The sequence below is a fragment of the Cyprinodon variegatus genome, unplaced genomic scaffold (genome assembly GCF_000732505.1).
Source record: "Cyprinodon variegatus isolate N-32 unplaced genomic scaffold, C_variegatus-1.0 Scaffold4, whole genome shotgun sequence".
NCBI lineage: Eukaryota > Metazoa > Chordata > Actinopteri > Cyprinodontiformes > Cyprinodontidae > Cyprinodon > Cyprinodon variegatus.
The window spans coordinates 268,382-286,724 of record NW_015150457.1 but is presented as its reverse complement, the minus strand read 5'-3'; the positions used below and the strand labels follow the sequence as shown (position 1 = coordinate 286,724).

Here is an 18,343-nt window from a genome sequence, read left to right as displayed (position 1 = left end):
TTGGTGTAGCTTGAAGGTCCTGAAAGGGGGAGGGACAGAGGCAGTGTCAGTATCATGGGGGTTCAGGGCCTTGTTGATAAGGCTTGTAGTGAATGGTAACTGTTCTAGTGGTGTGAGGTTTTTGGTCCTGATGGACCGCAGCCTCCTGCCAGAGCGAAGTGTCTGAAATAGTTTGTGACTGGGATGCGAGGGATCATCCACAATCTTTCCTGCATTGGAGATCTTGGAGATCTTGGAGAGATGGAAGATTGCAGCCAATCACCTTCTCTTCAGACCAGATGACACGCTGCAGCCTGCCCTTTTCCTTGGCTGTGGCACCAGCATACCAGATGATGATGGAGGCAATGAGGATGGAGCCAATGATGGAGGAGTAGAAGTGCATTATCATTGTCCTTGGCAAGTTGAATTTTCTTTAGCTGTGTCCTGGAGTTGATTTTCAACTCCCACATTAGGTCCTGTGAGATGATAGTCCCAGGAAGTGGAAAGACTACAGTGTCAATTGCAAAGTAGCAGAGGGTGATGGGGATAGCTGGGGCTGAGTTCATTTCTAAGCATGCTCATTCCTCCTAAAAATTATCTTACCCAATTGTTTCAACAAAAAATCCTTTATAGGTCTATAAAGGTGATATAGATTCTTGGTTTTCAAACAAGCCATATATATATAAGACCTCAACATAGTTAAGGCACAGTCCAGTGCAGTCAAAACAACAACTAGTGGATTTTATCAGCATCATAAAGCTTGCTGTCATGTTAATGTTATCTGCACTGTACCGTTTTGCTGGGTGGATCGTTTCCATAGGCAGAGTGAACCCCTCAGACAGAAGAGATCTTTCTAAGCCTCATCTGTAATAGAATTCCGCTTCTTTTTTTTATCAATGCTAAAATAAAAAATACTTGGAACCTCAAAAAGTACAAGATATAAAGCCAAAATGTATGCTTGATATACAATTTTTTTGGTGGTTACTGTGTATACAGTATGTGTTAAAACCAACATAACAATCCCATACATGGTATGATTTCTATTCAAAAGATTAAAAATAAATGCATCAAAAGAAGAAAACAATTGGAGCTACTAATATTTGAAATTAGATATTAGCAGAGGAATGATAGAAATAAATCAAAATTTCAACTTTATCTTAGATAATCCTCAGATATCGATACTTGGTCACTTTTATTTAATCCGTACATAATCCAGCAACCTTAGAATTTTGGTGAATGAAATTATCTCTCACAGGAGAGATTCTAATGACTTACAATTATATGTTTTGATGCCACCACTTGATCATACTGCAGTAAAGGCCCTGAGTAAATGTCCACAGTTTCTGAAAAACACAAGTCTTTCTTTTTGGCTCTCAAAGAAAACAAGTAGTTGTGGACTCTAATGTAAGTGTAAGTTCATGAATTAGCCTAGCATAATATTAAAAGCACTGCCAGAGAAAAACATGTTTATTTGTAATAAAGATATAGAAAGAAAGATATAGAAAGAAACAGAATTAAACAGAAAAATATATAGAAAAAATAAGCATGATTTTATTTTCAGCAGGTTAGATTATTGTACTAACTTAAAACCAGGTCACTGTAAAAAATGTATCAGGCACCTGCAAAAAAAAAAAAAAAAACAGTACTGACATAAGACTGCTAACCAAAATCAGGAAAATGGATCAGATTACTCCAGTGCTCGAAATATGATTTTAAAATTTAAAATCTTATTGATATTATATAAGGTCTTAAATACATTTTTTTATGTGCAATTCAGACACATAGATTTGTTTAGTTTCACCCAATCAGAAAAAAAGCTAAACATGGGCTCCAGCAGTGGTTTTCTATACTTTATATGCATTTGTTACCAATTACCTAAAAATCAGTCTTTTCTGACATTGTTGACTCTTCTTATTTAGGGTTTTCCTGATTAAGACCAAGTATTGTTATATCTGTTAATTTCCCTAAGGTCCTAGACAGTTATGTTAAATGTTATGTAAAATGGGTTATATATATAGGTATATATAAAAAAGAAACCTGAATGTTGGAACTGTAACTATACAGTCATATGTTTATATCACTTTTTTTCATCAGAGTGTTTTAATCACTGCTGCTTACCTTTATCAACAGATATGACAAAATAAAATCAAAGTCTGTCTAAGTCTAAGTTATGCATTTTAAATCAGTATTTTAACATTTAATCGGATGTAATATATTTGACTCTTGTTCTTTTGATATGTTTCCTTTCTTAAAGTGTTTCTCTTATCTAAGTCTTATTTCTGTGATGCAGATATTAATACATAAAACCTGTTGTATGAAAATAATTTCCTGGATGTTTTTAGTCCTATCTCAAAGGATCCGGCATTTTCTGCAAAAGCTTCCAAGCCATTTCGATGGAATATGAGCCATCTGGCCATCCCTGAACTCTAGGACGGTGGTCAGTTGATCTGACAAACACTTTCCAGTCTAAGGCAAACCTCACATGTATCCCAACTACACATAACAAGGATACAGTCCAGCTATGAGTTATTGATTGAAGTGAAGGAAGAAAATATCCAAGACTGGGGCTTTCTAGGTAGCTGTGGCGTGCCTATTAATGTAAGGAAGGAAAACCTGAGGGTATGTGTAAAGGTTAAATCTAAAGCTGGACTGCTGGACTCAGAGGCAGAATTGATTACAAAGCCTTAAAGTACTAAAAAATAAATCACATTTCTACGCTGTGCAGCTCACTTTTTTGTCATATCATGTTTTATGCCTTGCGACACAAACAGAATAAAGAAGATGGAAGCTAAAGGCTGTGGAGACACTGAGGCATAGCGCTGTTCCAGTAGAACAAAGGAGATGTGAGAAAAAAAAAACAAGACCCGTAGCAGCCGATCCTTAGATTTACAGCCTATATAGAGATGATCATGTTATGGAAAACCATAAAGAGATTCGTCATGATTTTTATTCTCCCTACATCACGTCTTCCACAGATTTATTTTTTAGAAACAAAAGCTTTTAATATAACTGCAGTGAAAACTATCCTCTAATTTAACCCACTCGGAAAAAACAATCACTTTCTAATAGGGTTTTTATAAATGTATGTAACAATAAGGAATATATAGTATTCATTTGAAAATGTGCATCAACTCAAGAGCCAAACTTGGCTCTAGAGTTGGTCAATATATCATATTACTCAATAAATAAAATCCTGCCCCAGTATGGACTGAAAGGCTATTCACCAGGCCTAAAACAATGACTCCTAAATAAGGACACACTATATAAGGAAAACATGTATTTGGAAACCATTTTTGATAGTGGTGATGGTATTTGGATGGTTATAAAAATTTTCCCAACTCTTCCCCACCACAGAGCAAGCAGAAAAATGAAAGCTTATCCCATTAATTGATCAGAAATGGAATTTCCATCCAAAATAATCATGCACCATTTAAGACAAAAATGTTACATCTTATGAATATCGCCACATTGCATGTATCAGTACAGCAAAGACTGCTGAAATTAGACATGGGTTACGTATTTTATGTCCTAAAAAAATCTCTATTAAAAAATAATGTTCTCAGTGATGAAGATCATTAATCTAAAATCATGAGCTATGATTTTATAAAAGAAAAACAAGGTTTTGGGTATGATCACCACTGTTACATCTGGGGGAGAATGGAGGACAACATCCTAACACTGATGTACAACAGTGACAACATAAAATATGTGTTACTGTTTCACTAAAGGAGGTGCTACGCTTAACACAACAGACCTCATTCTAAACAAAATAACATAATGTGGAGTTAAAATTGTGTGCAAATTGTTGTTTCAAATGGATGAGTTGAAAAGGTATATTTGATCAAACTAATTTTTGATCCTAAAGTGTTTATCTTAGGATTATACTCATCATATGTCCAGAAAAACTATTATTGCCATAGATTTATGCCTATTACTTGCAAAAAAGAGTCATAGCACTTTTATGGAGTACAAGTAAACCAAAATTCATTAACTGGATTAAGGAAATATCGACAACCTTGCCAATGGAAAATATTACTTTCATATAAAAGGGAAATTATTGCTATTTCAAAATATTTGGGGTCCTTTTATAGACTATATAGAAAACATGGATATGAGGGGTGTCGGGGGTGAACTATAGTTGCAGTTGGTCTCCTGCAGTGTCCTAAAATAACTTTCGTTATATGTATACCTGACTATTTCACTTTGAACTATACATTTGAGTTTTTATTTTCTAAGTGAAGTAGAATACTAAAACAATCTGGGCAAATGTTTTGGAAAACAGAGAAACCATTATTGTTGGAACTTTTTTGGGGGTTTTTTCTAGGGAGATTTGAGATTGTGAGAATGTTGTTTTTTTTTTTTTTTGTCTATTTTTTGTTTGTTTGTTTTGTCTTTCTTTTCTCATATGCTCTGTAAGTGTTGCTCTAAAATAGCCTATAACGATCTAGCAAACAACAACAAGGGACAAGTTGAATACTGGACAATAGTCAAATACTCTGAACTTTTCCTTTAACATGAGAGCACACTTATGTTCTTTATAAGCACTGTTAAAAATCAATAAATGTTGGAAAAGGTGTATTTGAACACAGTGGTGCACTATGACAGATCAGTGTAGGAGCAGGTATAAGCTAAGATCCCAACAAAACATTTTGAGGGGCTTGAGGAACAATATCATGACTTTTAATCGACATCATGCTGTTTAATGGCCATCCTAAAAAAAAAGAAAATATACTTAAAAATCTAACTACTGGTGAAAGTCTAAAATCTATCTTCCACTATTTGTGCTTTCTCAAAGAGAAATCAGCTGGGAAATTATAACTGACCCAAGATAGGAAAGGTCTGCTTTGATTTAATAACAGACAATGTTTTTTTTTCAATTTAGCTAAATATCTGAGTTCAACTCTCATCCTTCAGATAATTATCTGATGTTGAGTTTATTGTTTCCTACTAAAATGAAGCTTAGAGGAGTGAAAATCATGGCAGTGTCTGTTACCATGGAGGAGCACAGTCAGAGGAATGAAGACAATCCTGATTTTTGTTGGCTCGCTGCGACCTGAATAAGTCTTAATAAAAAAAATATAAAAAAAAGACTAGAATAAAGGATCTTTTGTGAGGAGGCTTTTGATGTTCACGGTTTTGTAACAAGTTAAATATCGTCAAAATAAAAGCCTGACAGCATCAAAGTTCTGCCCTGTGATCTTCTTAGTTTTGAAGTAATAGTTGAAAAAAGATTTAAGCTACAACTGTCTCATAGTTAGCATTTTTTTATCTTTAAGGCATCAAATAAAACATTATTAATAAGTTGAGATAGAGAGAGGGAGCAGTGTGATCATATCAGACACCTGATCCTGACAGATGAGCCACCTGGGAAGGAAAACATCTGAAGAGATTGAAAATGGGAGTTTCTGTCCATCTGCTGTTAAAAATATAGAATCACATTGAATGATGAAAAATATCAGGATGTCTTTTTGTTATTTTTGTCATAGTGATTTGCATTCTTCATTCTTTTTAAAAGAATACATTCTCTCTCTTCAAGGTTCACCTGAGCTTTGGGTTCAACAGTCAAAGCTGAAGCTCAGCCTAGTTCCTATTTCCACGAGGAAGGTTTAATCAATTATCGCTGATAGAAAGCTGAGAGGGGGGATGATAGAATTCATTCGTCCCATTTTAGTTATCTGTGGACATTGTAGATGCTGAATACATGGCAGAATGGCTGCTGAAAGGAGGGATTAGAGTAATGAGGAGTGCAGAATTTAGCAGAGTTGAGCGGCACACAAAAACCAGCCTTGCAAAATGACACGTGAGATGCAGCAGCCGCCTACAGATATTTAGATAGGTCATAGGAGACAGAAATCGATACGGCAAAAGAAAGGAAAATATAAGATTGATTCAGTTTTTAAATAGGTTTTGGTAGCAAATGATTTTTTTTGTTCATTCTGCAGCAGCTCGATTCTCCAAGAATCATGACATTTAAAATGCTCTTTGCTGGCTGTGTTTAGTTAAGAGAATTTAATCAAATACATGAAGTAAATATCTTCAAATCTTTCTGAAAACGTTTGCATATGGTTGCAAATGCTTCATTTATGGAAATAATTCACCAGAGACAGAATTTATATTAATAGAAGTTATTTTTCTTTTGTTTAACAATTTATACTTTTTCAAAATATGAATTTACACCTGTAATCACATCTGAAAAAAAATTCCCATGAATAACACCTATCAAAGGGTTTTCTATTTACATAGGAAACATATTGCCTTGGAACCTTTGTATCTGAGATGAATAGACTAAAATATTTTGATTGGGTCTCTCATAATTCTTCATGAAATTGAAGTTTGTGAGTCAATAAGTGTTTCTTCAAAAATATCATGCTTGTCATCTTACGCTTATAAACGAGTGATTCTTGGAGGTAACATCCTCAGCAGAGACTCCCAGACTTCCCTCTCCCCTGTCATCTTTTCCAGCTCCAATGGAGGGAGCCTGAGGGGCTCCCAGGCCAGAAGAGAGACATATTCTTTCTAGCGTGTCCTTGATTGTCCCCTGGGCCCCTCCCTTTTGCACAGTGCCAGGAACACGCCCATGTGTCCAGGGAGCATCCACTATAGATGCTTAAGCCACCTTAGCCAACTCCTCTCGATATATAGTCGTCAGAAATATATATATATTTTAAGATGGCAACACAATGAGATATAAATTATGCTACATCTGTTTATCCTCATGAATGCTTCCATCCTGTGACAGCTTCAGCACACACCAGACATCCAGTCTGTCATTTTGAGTGCATGCGTGTTTAAATATGTATGCATGTCTGTGTTTTAATTTGGTTAAGCCTTTAAAAGAAAAACAAATGCATGATCTCATATGATCTTGCATGATCTTTTTCACATTGTTTCATCTTTCAATCTGTAAGCTCCTCTTTAATTCATGGAAATTATAACCGGTGGAAATTAAAATAATAGACTGAAGCGGGGGTTTTAGCTTGTAAAGAAACCTCTGGTGAGTTGTTATGCTTCTCCATCCAACTAGTCAGTGGATTTCTGTAGTGTCTATTATCCAGTCAGTCCTGTGCTTTTAACTGTTCAACTGGTCCTTGAAGGTTAGTATCCCTCTATTCCCTTCTCCAACACATCTTATTTAAATAGTTTAAATGTAATATCAGTCTGCAGGCACATTAGGAGTCTGCTAACAACTTTTTATTTTTAGAAAGTATTTTCAAGCAAGAAAATGTCTAAAATGTATGACACTAACCCTGCAGGACCAGAACTGATAAAGCCAAATGCTGCAGGATACAGCTTAGAGTTCTGTTGGAATATTCTACATTGCATCACCTACGGATGTAAACAAAAGCCTGTCACTGCTGAAAATGCACTACAGCACTCCTATAGCAGCTGCTTACCGGAGAGGCTTTCTGATCCTTCTGTCCTCCTGAAACAGTTCTGAGGTCAGTATGACTCATAAAAGATGGAGCCGTTTGATGTTTGTTCACAAAAACTTTGATCTTTTTGCGACAGAGGATCTTTGGGGTATTGCAAAAGACTATGCAGCAAAACAACAGGAAGGAAAAACAGTTTTTTGGCAGTGTTTAATGTGTTTAACTTTTTAATCTCTATGCCTAATTGAAATAAAAAGCACTGGCACTAATTTTGTTTGAGTTGTCTCATTTCTTAAATGTTGGTGTGTAATTTCTAAATTTCCTAATCAGAGATTTCAAATCAACTTTGGTTTGACAAAATGAGATGATCAATGATTAGATTAAGACAAAAGCATGTTCTAAAAATATATTTTGAGCTCTTTTGTTTCTTTAACCTTTTGTTTCATCCATAGGAAAGGAAAGGATGAAGAGCTGTCATCAAAATGTGTAACAGGTTCAGAATTAAACTCTTACTCTCCTTATTGGGAGAACTAAGGGCTGCTCACACATAATCAACTTGCTGAAAAACAACATTGTTTAATTTGCCAAGCTAGCTAGCTATGTTTTTTTTTTCTCTTTTTCTTTTTTAATTACTGTTACTAATAGCAAGATTGTAGTGTGGTTAGAATGTAAAAATAATTACCTTCCTCATAATTTTCCCTCCAGGGAAACAGTGACAGGATTAGCAAATGTAACTGTGTGAAAAAAGGTGCTATTAAAGCAAACCAAAAAAATATATATACAGTATATATATATATGTATTGTAATCTTCTCTAATATTGATTATGTTTGTCCTTTTGAAAAAAAAAAAAAAAAAAAATAGAAATAAAAACAGAACAGAGCATGATGCCACCACCATGTTTCACTCTGGACAGTGTTTCTTCAGTGATGCGGAGTGTTTCATTTGGGAAAAAATTGTTGAGATTGTGCCCCAAAGATAAATTTAAGAAAAATGCTTGTGATACAATTTATTATGAGTTAAAGTATTTAATTTGATCTTATAAACTGACTAATAGATTGTAGGATTGAGCATCCTGCAGCATGTGTACAACAAGGTGGTATGTAAACAGAACAACGTGGCTAAAGGGAGAAACAGATCAAATAAATATATCAAATGTCGTGAAAATTTTGGCACGTTTACTTGAATAGCTTTGAAGGAATAATTTTGGACTCAAAACTGATCTGTTAGGTAATATTTTTATTTTTATTATTAGTTAATAGGTGTGTTTACCCTCCGATTTAGTAACATTTTATCTTATGGAGAACAAACTGTTGGGGGAAGATAATAGTTTATCGAATGCAAGATCAGGGATAGTCCCTTTTAACTTAAACTCCACCTTATAAATGCCCACTATTTTCACTCTATGAAAGTTAATATTTAAGCTGGAGATCCCAACTGTTCTTCTAGACATTGTTTTATGTGGCCCAAGTTCTGTGCTCCAAACCTAAAGAAATCGCTGATCAGCTTCTCTTTTGTGAAATTTTTAGCTAAAATATTTCTGGACTTCAGGTATTGGCATTTAGCAAAACGTATAAGACCCAAACTTCTGAACACGTAAAAAGGAAATATTGTAAAAATGATATCTAATAGCAGATATCAGTGTGTATCATAACACTAAAACCATCACTATCAGTTGGTTGAAGTATTCTTAAATAGTCCTTGAAGAAAATCCAGTATATTTCTTGTCATAATCCAGATACAAGACAGGATGTGACTCCTAACATAAATAAGAAGAATGTATGAGAGTACTATGTATAACTTGCGGTTATTTCATTAAATCGATCATTTCTTTGAAAGCTGGACACAGAACTATTTTGGTCAGTTGAACAAAGTTTAATATGTCCTTTCAAGGATCTTTTTAATTGTCTACTGCCCTTTGTTACATCCGTGTGTGTAACTTGTTTGATCTAAATCAGTTTTTTTACTCTTACAGTCATTATAGATCTTGCATGATACCATGAAGTCTGAGCTCTAGATGAGCTAAGCCGACATCAAACATTCTGATGATCGTCTCAGATGAAACCATTATATCCCTCATCTCAGACGATTATCAGAAAATCATCAACACGCACACTTGCACCTTTATCTTGAAATAAATAACAAACTTTAAAAAATGAACCCCAACATTATATCAAGCTCTGAAACATTTGAATCTTGCTCTAAAGGCCGCTTCTAAACACACAATGTAAATCAGCACTTGTTCCATTTATGAAGTGTCCCAGGGTGTACAAAAAGTTGAATAAAAATTTTATTTTTAAAATCAGACAAATAAAAGCAAACATTCTTTGCATTACACATACTTTTAACCTTGATGATAAAAGATAAAGCTATGAACTGACTGAAAGTGTGTTGCAAGTGTGTTGGGTTCACCGTTTTATGCTTTGCCCTGTTGCAACCATGAACTTGAATATATGCCAGTCTTCCACTTATTTTTCTTATCAATCTATTATCTCATTTCATTGTATTCATATCCATGAAAGGCCTTATAGGTGTGGTAAAAATTAGAACAAGTGTTATCATACCGGAATAAGCATAAAACATCAACCAAAGGTTGGAACATTTCACCAAGCCGTGATCATTTCATCTGCATATTTAGAGCATTTATCTACAAATTTAAAGAGTTTTATTTAGGATTCAGACCAAACCGGAAGCTGGTCAGAATGGATGGGAGTCCTTCCTGCAGGACAATCATCCTGAAAATATAAAGAAATGGTTTTATCTAAATCTAAACTCCATTTCAAAAAAACATTTCCCATAAGTTTTTAAACTGTGATTGTAGCAAAATATGGTTATATGACATACTGACTTAGGGGAGCAAAATACAAATGTACCACTTTTAAGATTTTTCTTTACAAGAGATAAATATATAATTTTCCTTCAATAATTACTTATGTGCTAGAATGTGCTGGTCTAGCTCATTATTCCAAACAAAATGCACTGGAAATTGGGGCTATAATGACATAAAATATATATAAAATTAATCAGTATGAATATTTTTCATGAAAACTTCCTGGCTTAAACGGTATACTGCATATTATTTATCTATTGGTTTTTAAACAATCGTTTTTTGTTGTTGTTGTTGTTGTTGTTTTTTTCATGTAACAGTTTGCTCACCAATAACCAAAAGGTTGAAATAATAACAAATTACGGTTGTAAAACATATGTAAATTGGTTTATTTATTCATTTCTAATTTTCTAACTGAAATAGGATTGTTTTCAACTACTGGCAAGCCCAAAAAATGAGGTATTGAAGTCAATAAATACCTAAAACATGTTATATGTATATAAAACCATAGTTATGAGTGTATCATTGTGGGCAATCAGATGCCCTGAAGAGGCTAAAAAAATAAATGAAAACAAGGAGCCAAATTCACTTAAAGCTGGGATTCCAAACACCTGAGGCTGCTGCTCTTGGGAGGCGGGACTTTTGGAAGAGGCGGAGCGACAGGACAAAGAAGCCGACACTGATCCCACCCAATATGGCCACACCCGAGATCAGAGCAATGGTCAAACCATTTAATGGCTGGGAAGAAACGCCAGGTGCTGTTGGGTGGAAGATAGAGGGAAAAATGAAACAGATATTTTCTAAAATGATGCTTTAAAACTCTTTGTTAGGTGTTGAAACATTTCTTTATTTTCATATTTTTCTGTTTAACACAATTGTTAATTTTATAATTGAGGAAATATTCTTACCAAGCTGGGAGTTGTTGACAGGTGTTTCCTCTGTAAATAAAAGAAAGATGATCAATTCTAAGATATTTTACTGGCTTTTTTTTTTTTTTGATAAGTCCTACACTTTTTTTGTAGGCAACCCTTTTCTGCTATCATGACTCTTCCACAATTTCAGATCAGCCTATCTGTAAAAATGTCAGCCTGTTCCTCTAAGATCATTTTATTGTTCATACCACTCCTTGTGATAATTGGACCAGCAGTGATAACGGCGTTCCCAGACGCCGCTGGCCGGGAATCAAGGCTCTGCTCTCCATCCCTCCTACGCCGTTTCCCACAAATCTGTCAATCACAGTTTCCAATTTCATTCCTCGCTGAAATCAGAAGACATTTATACACATTCACAGATTTTCCCTCATACCGGAATAAGCATGATGCAGTCATCTGCCCTGCAAAGCTTGGTGACGCAGTGCAAGAACACGGTGGACATTTTCTGGTGTCTGTGTTTCACAAATCGAAAGACCTCAAAGGAGAAACGCCCCATCTGACTCTTCCCGTTCTCAAAAACAGTCGTCTGAGGATCTTTATAGCATCTGCATACATGCAACACAGACATGCATACATATTTAAACATGCATGCACTAAAAATGACAGACTGGTTGTCTGGGTGTATGCTTAAGCTGTCACAGGATGGAAGCATTCATGAGGATAAGCCTAGCAGAGAGCCTGAAAAGGTAATGACTCTCTTTTGTGGTTTATCAAGTCATCATCTTGAATGAAAAAAAAAGCAAGATTACCCAAAGAAAAGGTCATAGCGGAGTTCATCATTAGGATTCCCTGAGGGGGTGGTGTAACAGTAGTCCATCAAGATATTCCATCTGCAAGAAGGACAAAACTGTGAGATGGGATAGAGATGGGAAAGCACTGGTTGGGGTTTCTCTGCTGCAGACTGGCGCCTTCACATCCAATAATAACATAATGGCATAATGAAAGTAGAATAAGCACAAAAGAATAAGTCTATATCTGAAAAAAAGAAAGATGCTGGGAAAGATGCTAGTGGAAATCAGAAATATCATCATGTGTGTAGTTAAGTCTCAGTGTAAATAACATAACAGATTACATAAAGCACAATCATATATTTGTTTAAGGATAAGCATAGCAAAGAATAAAGTGTTGCTCCATACCGTTTGTCTAAGTTTGTGGCCTTTACAGCAGCAAAGACCCTGGTTTTCAGAGAGAGACCAGTCATTGGAATGGAGAGAGGCTGACTGTATGTAGAGTCCTGCACAAAGTGATACCAAACAAATGGACACATAAAAATAACGTTATTCTGTGCCAAACATTGGAAACTTGTATTCAGTATGTCTAGTGCCTCTCAAAAAGGTGCTTAATCATAAAAAAAAAAAATCCAGGATTTAAGACTTTGATTAATCATCCCATACAAAAGAAATGCTGTAATGACACATTGATAATTTCTTGTAGCCCCTTTAGATTTATTTGCATCATGTAATCGTCAATTCTTTTTAACTTGTACCTGAAATAAGTTTGGCTTTCATAGGATTTTTGTGACACGTGTTCATTTGTATGTTTTTAGCCAAAGCCATTGCTTGCAGGGAGATTACAATATATCACAGCTCAAGCCTCCAACATAAAAACTAAACCAATGAACAGAGAAAACATTTTCCCAAAACTGATGAAAAACATAAAGGAGAAAGTTGTAGGAGGGGCACCAGGCTGACAGCAACATTGAAATTGCTGCAGTTTTTGGTAAATGCGGCTAGTGTCCTACATGTAACAAGTATTTATTTTTTTCCAAGTCAGGGATTAGGACATGTCTGGCTAAAATAGGTGGGATAGGTGTCATGATCAAATGAAATCAAGCTGAAATTTGGGCCAAACTGTCAAATGGTACTTTTGGTTCATAAACAGCTCTCAAAATTAACAAAAGGACTTAAAGAACCGATATCATGCTTTTTGTAAGCCTGTAAGTCACCTATAGGAAAATGATAAAACAATGCCTTTAGAAATATACCCCTTTCCCACTGGCCTAAAAAATGTTTAAACAATCGGCTTTTAGTGGCGGTGGGAATGGCTCACTGACCCGTTTCAACTCACATGAAATGACTCGGCCAGCGACGCAGGTTAAAGTCGCTTTCAAACGGCTTGGCTCCAATCATAACATCGTGGGAACATCAGACCCACCAAGCATACGTCACAACATCGTGGCAGTGCCGTCTGTTCTAACAAGCTAAAACAGCTCTGCTTACATTTGTTAAACATCGCGCAGCACTGCTAAGAGGGATTCGGAAGGACAAAAGACCGAAACAATAATGAACACTCACTACGCCCTGGCTCTCCTTTTGTTAGAGTTCTGGTTCTGTTAAGTTTTTCTTTTGGATGTTCTGTTTTGCCCTCTGCTGCCCTCTTGTGTTCTCATTTTTCCCCAGCTACTTTTCTGTTCTGCTCTGTGCACACCTGTTCCAAATCTGCTCGTTACTCTTCTCTCTGTCTCAGTCTCCCTTAAATACCCTCTCTGTTCAGTTCTTCTTTGCTGGATCCTCGTCAAACTTCCTCCAACTCCGTCTCTCTTAGCCTTCCTCCTTGTGATTGTGATCCCCCTGATGTCTCAATGGTTTCTGGTTCGTCTTTACTCGTTTTTTTGTTTTGATTTTTTGATTTTTGGACTCCTGGTTTCATGTTAGTTTGGGCTTTGTTTTCTTTTTGGATTTTTTGATTCCTGGTTTCCTGTTTGTTTTTGGACTTTGTTTTCATATTTGGATTTTTGGATTACCTGCCTCCTCTCATCATTAAATCCACAAGAAATTCACCTCTGCCTCCCTGCCTCTGCTTTTGGGTCAACAAACATTATCCAAATCTTGACACCTTTGTTTCCAAGTTTGAGGACATTTCGCTTCCCATCCAGGAAGCTTTTTTAATTGAATTGAAAAATTGAATTGAATTGAAAAAGCTTCCTGGATTAGAAGCTTTCAATTGATTGCTTTTTTGGAATGGCTATGACCTCCCATGTTGCTCTTCATTATTTATTTTCCTGATATCTGTCACACTGCTGACATCGTGGAAGCTAATCCAGCATGCTGGTGTCACCAGACACGCAGCAGTGGGGGGACAGAGGCACCACAGCTTACCAGCAGGGGCATCAGACCCAGTGTTTCTTTGCTAATGGGAAGGGATCCAAATACAGACGGTTAGCGAGTCAACCTGTGTTTCAAAAACCCAGGTTAACCCACTAATTGCAGTAGGAAAGAGGCTTTAGAAGCGTATATATTTGGTATAAAATACAGTTGTTTTCTCCAAATCCATGGGAAAAATACTTACCTTCAAAGCTAAGCCGCCTTTGTAACAGATAAATATTTAGAAGATAGGTTGTTGCTCTGTGCAGATTAGCTGCTAGAAGGGCGGTCTAAACTTTTAGGCAAATCACCACTCTGTACTTTACATCACCTCTTCCTTATCTGAGAAAATGAGTGTTTGTTTACAGTGCAGGCGCAGCAGGGTTAAGGTAGGTGCTTCCTGGAGTTGACATTATTATGTAGATATTCTCCAACTGCTTATTTTTTACAGTTCAAAAGGGGCTGCTGTTCAGACAGCATTAATCAAAATTAACTGAATTAATCAAATGAAATATCACTTTGTGCATGAATTTGATGGAGGAAAAGCATTATATAAGAGTTAAAAGCTCAAAAAAGTTGCATGATATAGACTCTTTTATGCATTCAAACAACAGCGAAGGAGGGAGCATCATGGGATGACTGTTCTTCTGAAGAACCTGGGAATTCTTTGGTGGATGGTAGTGTTAGTAGTTTCATACAAGTCCTTTCTAACCCTATAAAATACTGCAGAGCATTTTGTTATTTTTTCCTGACTGATACCTTTATACAGCAACATTTTATACCATCATAATTTGTTGTTTCCAGAGAGAGGGTAGCTTTCAGAAATGCAATCTTTCACCATTGTCTCTGGTTAATGAATAGATCTGTCTTTTAGAGAGAATTCACAATGGGAACATGATGTAGGCAGGCTTGGAAATGAAGTTTACAAAAAACATACATTTCTTTTCAGTCTTTCTTTGGTTTCTTTTATCAGATTTGTTGAAAATAAGTAGGTATTTATACACCTCTTATAGATTAAACCCCTAATATCTACTTCTCTCTCTACTTCTCTTGATATAAATATTTCAAATAAACTTTGCCAGCATTCTGCTCTCTTAGAGGTAAAGCTGTTTTAACTGGGCTGCGTACTCACGTTGTACAGGATCATACTCAGGGTGCTAACGAAAGTGCCATTACTGTCCTTGACTGAAACAGCAGCAGAGGAGCTGTGAAAAGAAATTCATTATTGGCAGTGTTTCATAATGTGACCTGATACAAGTTCAGATACAAGTTAAAACATTTACCTGAATGATTATATTAGCCATTAAAAATGTACACTTCTAGTAAAAGAAGTGGTACAAAACTCAAAATGCAAACATTTATACTCATGAAAGCATCAGTAATGTATTCTAATAAATGCCAGGCTCTCATATGAGCATTAAGTGAAAGTAACTCACGATGCCAGCTGGGAGTTATTGACCAGGTACTCTAATGGGTAGCTGCAGCTGAATTTGTACAGCAAACCAGGCAGGTAGCTGATTATAGTCGGAGGGTCAGGAGTGTCGATGTATCCTGAGATATTCCCAATTTGTACCAGAGACATGTTCCCGTAGGCGTTGACCCCATAAGCTGTGCTGACCTGCATAAAAGGAGAATTATCTAACGCACTGTTAAGTGAAAAAACAACTAATGAGATTGTCTGTTAGTTTAACCAAAGTGATATTGTTGTTTTTTATTTTTCCTTACAACGAGGCTGTTGCCACAGGCCTCCAGAGTGCTGAGGCTGATTGAAAAAAGGACGGCAGTGGGGAAGGTGTTGTTGTTGATGAAACCACGACACTGAGCGTCGCTGTGCTGGCCGTTGAGGGCCAGGTCTGCAGCTGTGTACCCCGAGTAGAGAACGGGACAGAAATTGATCTTCAGGGTGATGGTTTGGACCCCGCAGTAAATGCTAATGTCTCGCTCTGCTGCAGAGACAAAATAGAAACAGATGGTTCAGACTAAAACAATGCTTCTCTAATTTAAAATGTTCAGTTTATGGCAATCACTTTAGGTCAACAGCAACATTTGGTTTTCTAACTTCAAATATTGTATATAATCTATCTTGTTTACTGTCTAAAATGTTGAAGAACATTAAGTTTGCATTTATTTCTTTTTATTTCTCTACAAGGATGAGTTTTTTGGTTAAGGAAATTGAAGATTAAGTCTTTTATGTAAGCTTTAAAAAAAGAAAAAAGGAAAAAGATTTTCCAATTCATTGCTTCTTATATTAAAGACAAACAGTGGAGATTAATTTTGGGCAAATTGTAAAAAGAATTAAAATACAATCATAACAGAGAATGGAGTTAAATTAGATTAAGGTTAAAAAAAGTAATAAAACAATCATTCATATAGAATATTTAAATATGACATAAATATGTTTATACATCTAAACAAAAATTATTTCTATAGTTATGCATGTTGCATTTTCCACTTGTAATGTGGCTATATATGTTCATCAAACATGTTGTTTTAATTGCATCATTAAATAGGCAAACATAAAAAAAAAAAACTTTAGATATTAGTTATTATTAATTACACTTTTTTGTTTTTTGTTTAATTGTATCTGTATCTGTGCAAAATGTAATGGAAATGTGATTTAAAAGTAGACATGCAAACTTCTATGCTTTATCCATCCTTGAAATATCTCTAAAGAGCAAAAGAAATTTTAAAACCTTGTATGAAAGCTTTACCAAGAATACACCTGAAAATGATGTAGCTAGTTCAGCTTGTCAATTTGAATAATAGCTACATTTTAGTCCAACTAAAGCAGAATAAGAAAAAAAGAAGGGGTAAAAATAAAGAGGGCATGTTGTGCTGTTTTCTCACCAGGAAACCTGCTGTGGTAGCTGGCATCACAGTTGTATCCATTAAACTGTGTGGAAACTGAGATGGCGTTCCCAATCAGCAGGAAGACGAAGCACATTTGTGCCATTTCAGGATCTGAGAGAGGTTTGCCCAGGGTCATCTTCAGGGGGGTCAACACTGGATCAACCACATTCCTCAGTTACATGTCAAAAAACAGCACCTATGTCAAAATCACAGGTTGAAAAAACAACACTTCTTTCCACGACTGCTGCACACTCTGACCTCGATCAGAGGAGTTCAGCCTTCTGTCCACAGGTCTCCTAATCCTTCTTCCTCGCCTCTTCTTTTACCACTAATCTTGACCCTTTACCCCACCTCTTTTAAACTAAGGTCACCCCTCTTTCCACCTCATTTCATTCCCCTGCCTCCCTCCTTCATCTCCCCCACCCATGTCTCTCTCCTCACCTGTTTATCTGCCTCCAGTCTTTTCCAGATTAATTATCCAGAACCCCTCTTCCTCCTGTGATTTATGACGATGGTAAACTTCTTAACTGTGGCACACAGTTTGCACTGGCATCAAGGTAACCGCACTGAATGTAATGTCAGCCTTGCGTGTATCTCTTGTGAGCAGGTAGATGAGAAAGATAGTCCAACAAAAAGCTGTTGCGGTGCAGAACATGGGAAACTCCATCAGATCTCAATGGACGGAACAAATCTTTTCACGGCACACCGAAACCCGAGCGTGCTTGGTGGGTTCCCATTCATCTCTCTTCAGTCTGATCTCTGTCTGTCAGGTCAAACAAATGGTGGGCCTCAGCAGGGGGCAAGTGTCGCCCGAGAATTCAGCTTTCATCAGCTACTGCTGCGGCTCATATTCGCATGAGCACAAAAGTCAGATCACAGTCCATTGGACGGCTGTGTGCAAGTAATTGCGATGCATAAGGCATCACTTAAAGTAGAAACCTTCAGCTGTTTATATAGCCACAGCAAAGTTATTTAATCACTACACAAGAAATCAGTTACCTTTAACTTTGCTACAGACCTTCACAGACAAAAGTTCATTGAAGTCATTGAACATGTCACAGTTTGTGAACAGTCGATAGGGTTTTGTTTCTGACTTTATCTTTGCTCTTTATTGTAATGCTGAAACCAAGTTTGGTTCAGAATAAGTCGAGGTTTAGTGGACAAGTTTTCGCGCATTTTTGAAAAGACTCTCCAATAAAAAAAAAATAAAAATGCACATTCACACACAACCCTGTACCCGCTCCCAAGAGGGAATCCCTAATTACAAGAGCATGTACAAGCAAATTTCTCCTTGTGCACGCTCT

General features: G+C 36.3%; 1 protein-coding gene across 5 annotated transcripts; it reads right to left on the bottom strand.

The window, feature by feature from the left end:
* Positions 1–8,697: 8,697 nt before the first annotated feature.
* On the bottom strand, positions 8,698–17,722 carry LOC107082979 (zona pellucida-like domain-containing protein 1). 5 transcript variants are annotated; one of them, XM_015371904.1, is made up of 11 exons: positions 17,481–17,722; positions 17,037–17,192; positions 15,915–16,135; positions 15,626–15,807; positions 15,322–15,394; positions 12,243–12,340; positions 11,856–11,936; positions 11,480–11,651; positions 11,295–11,400; positions 11,083–11,112; positions 8,698–10,932 (listed from the first exon to the last, which is right to left on the bottom strand). In XM_015371904.1, exons 2-11 carry the CDS (start codon positions 17,173–17,175, stop codon positions 10,760–10,762), a joined length of 1,275 nt encoding a protein of 424 aa, XP_015227390.1. In that variant the 5' UTR covers positions 17,176–17,192; positions 17,481–17,722; the 3' UTR covers positions 8,698–10,759. The 5 variants fall into 5 exon arrangements, with proteins under 5 accessions (XP_015227390.1, XP_015227407.1, XP_015227380.1 ...); XM_015371921.1 differs by lacking the exon at positions 17,481–17,722 and adding an exon at positions 17,298–17,337; XM_015371894.1 differs by having other exon boundaries at positions 8,699–10,932; positions 17,037–17,209.
* Positions 17,723–18,343: the final 621 nt, after the last annotated feature.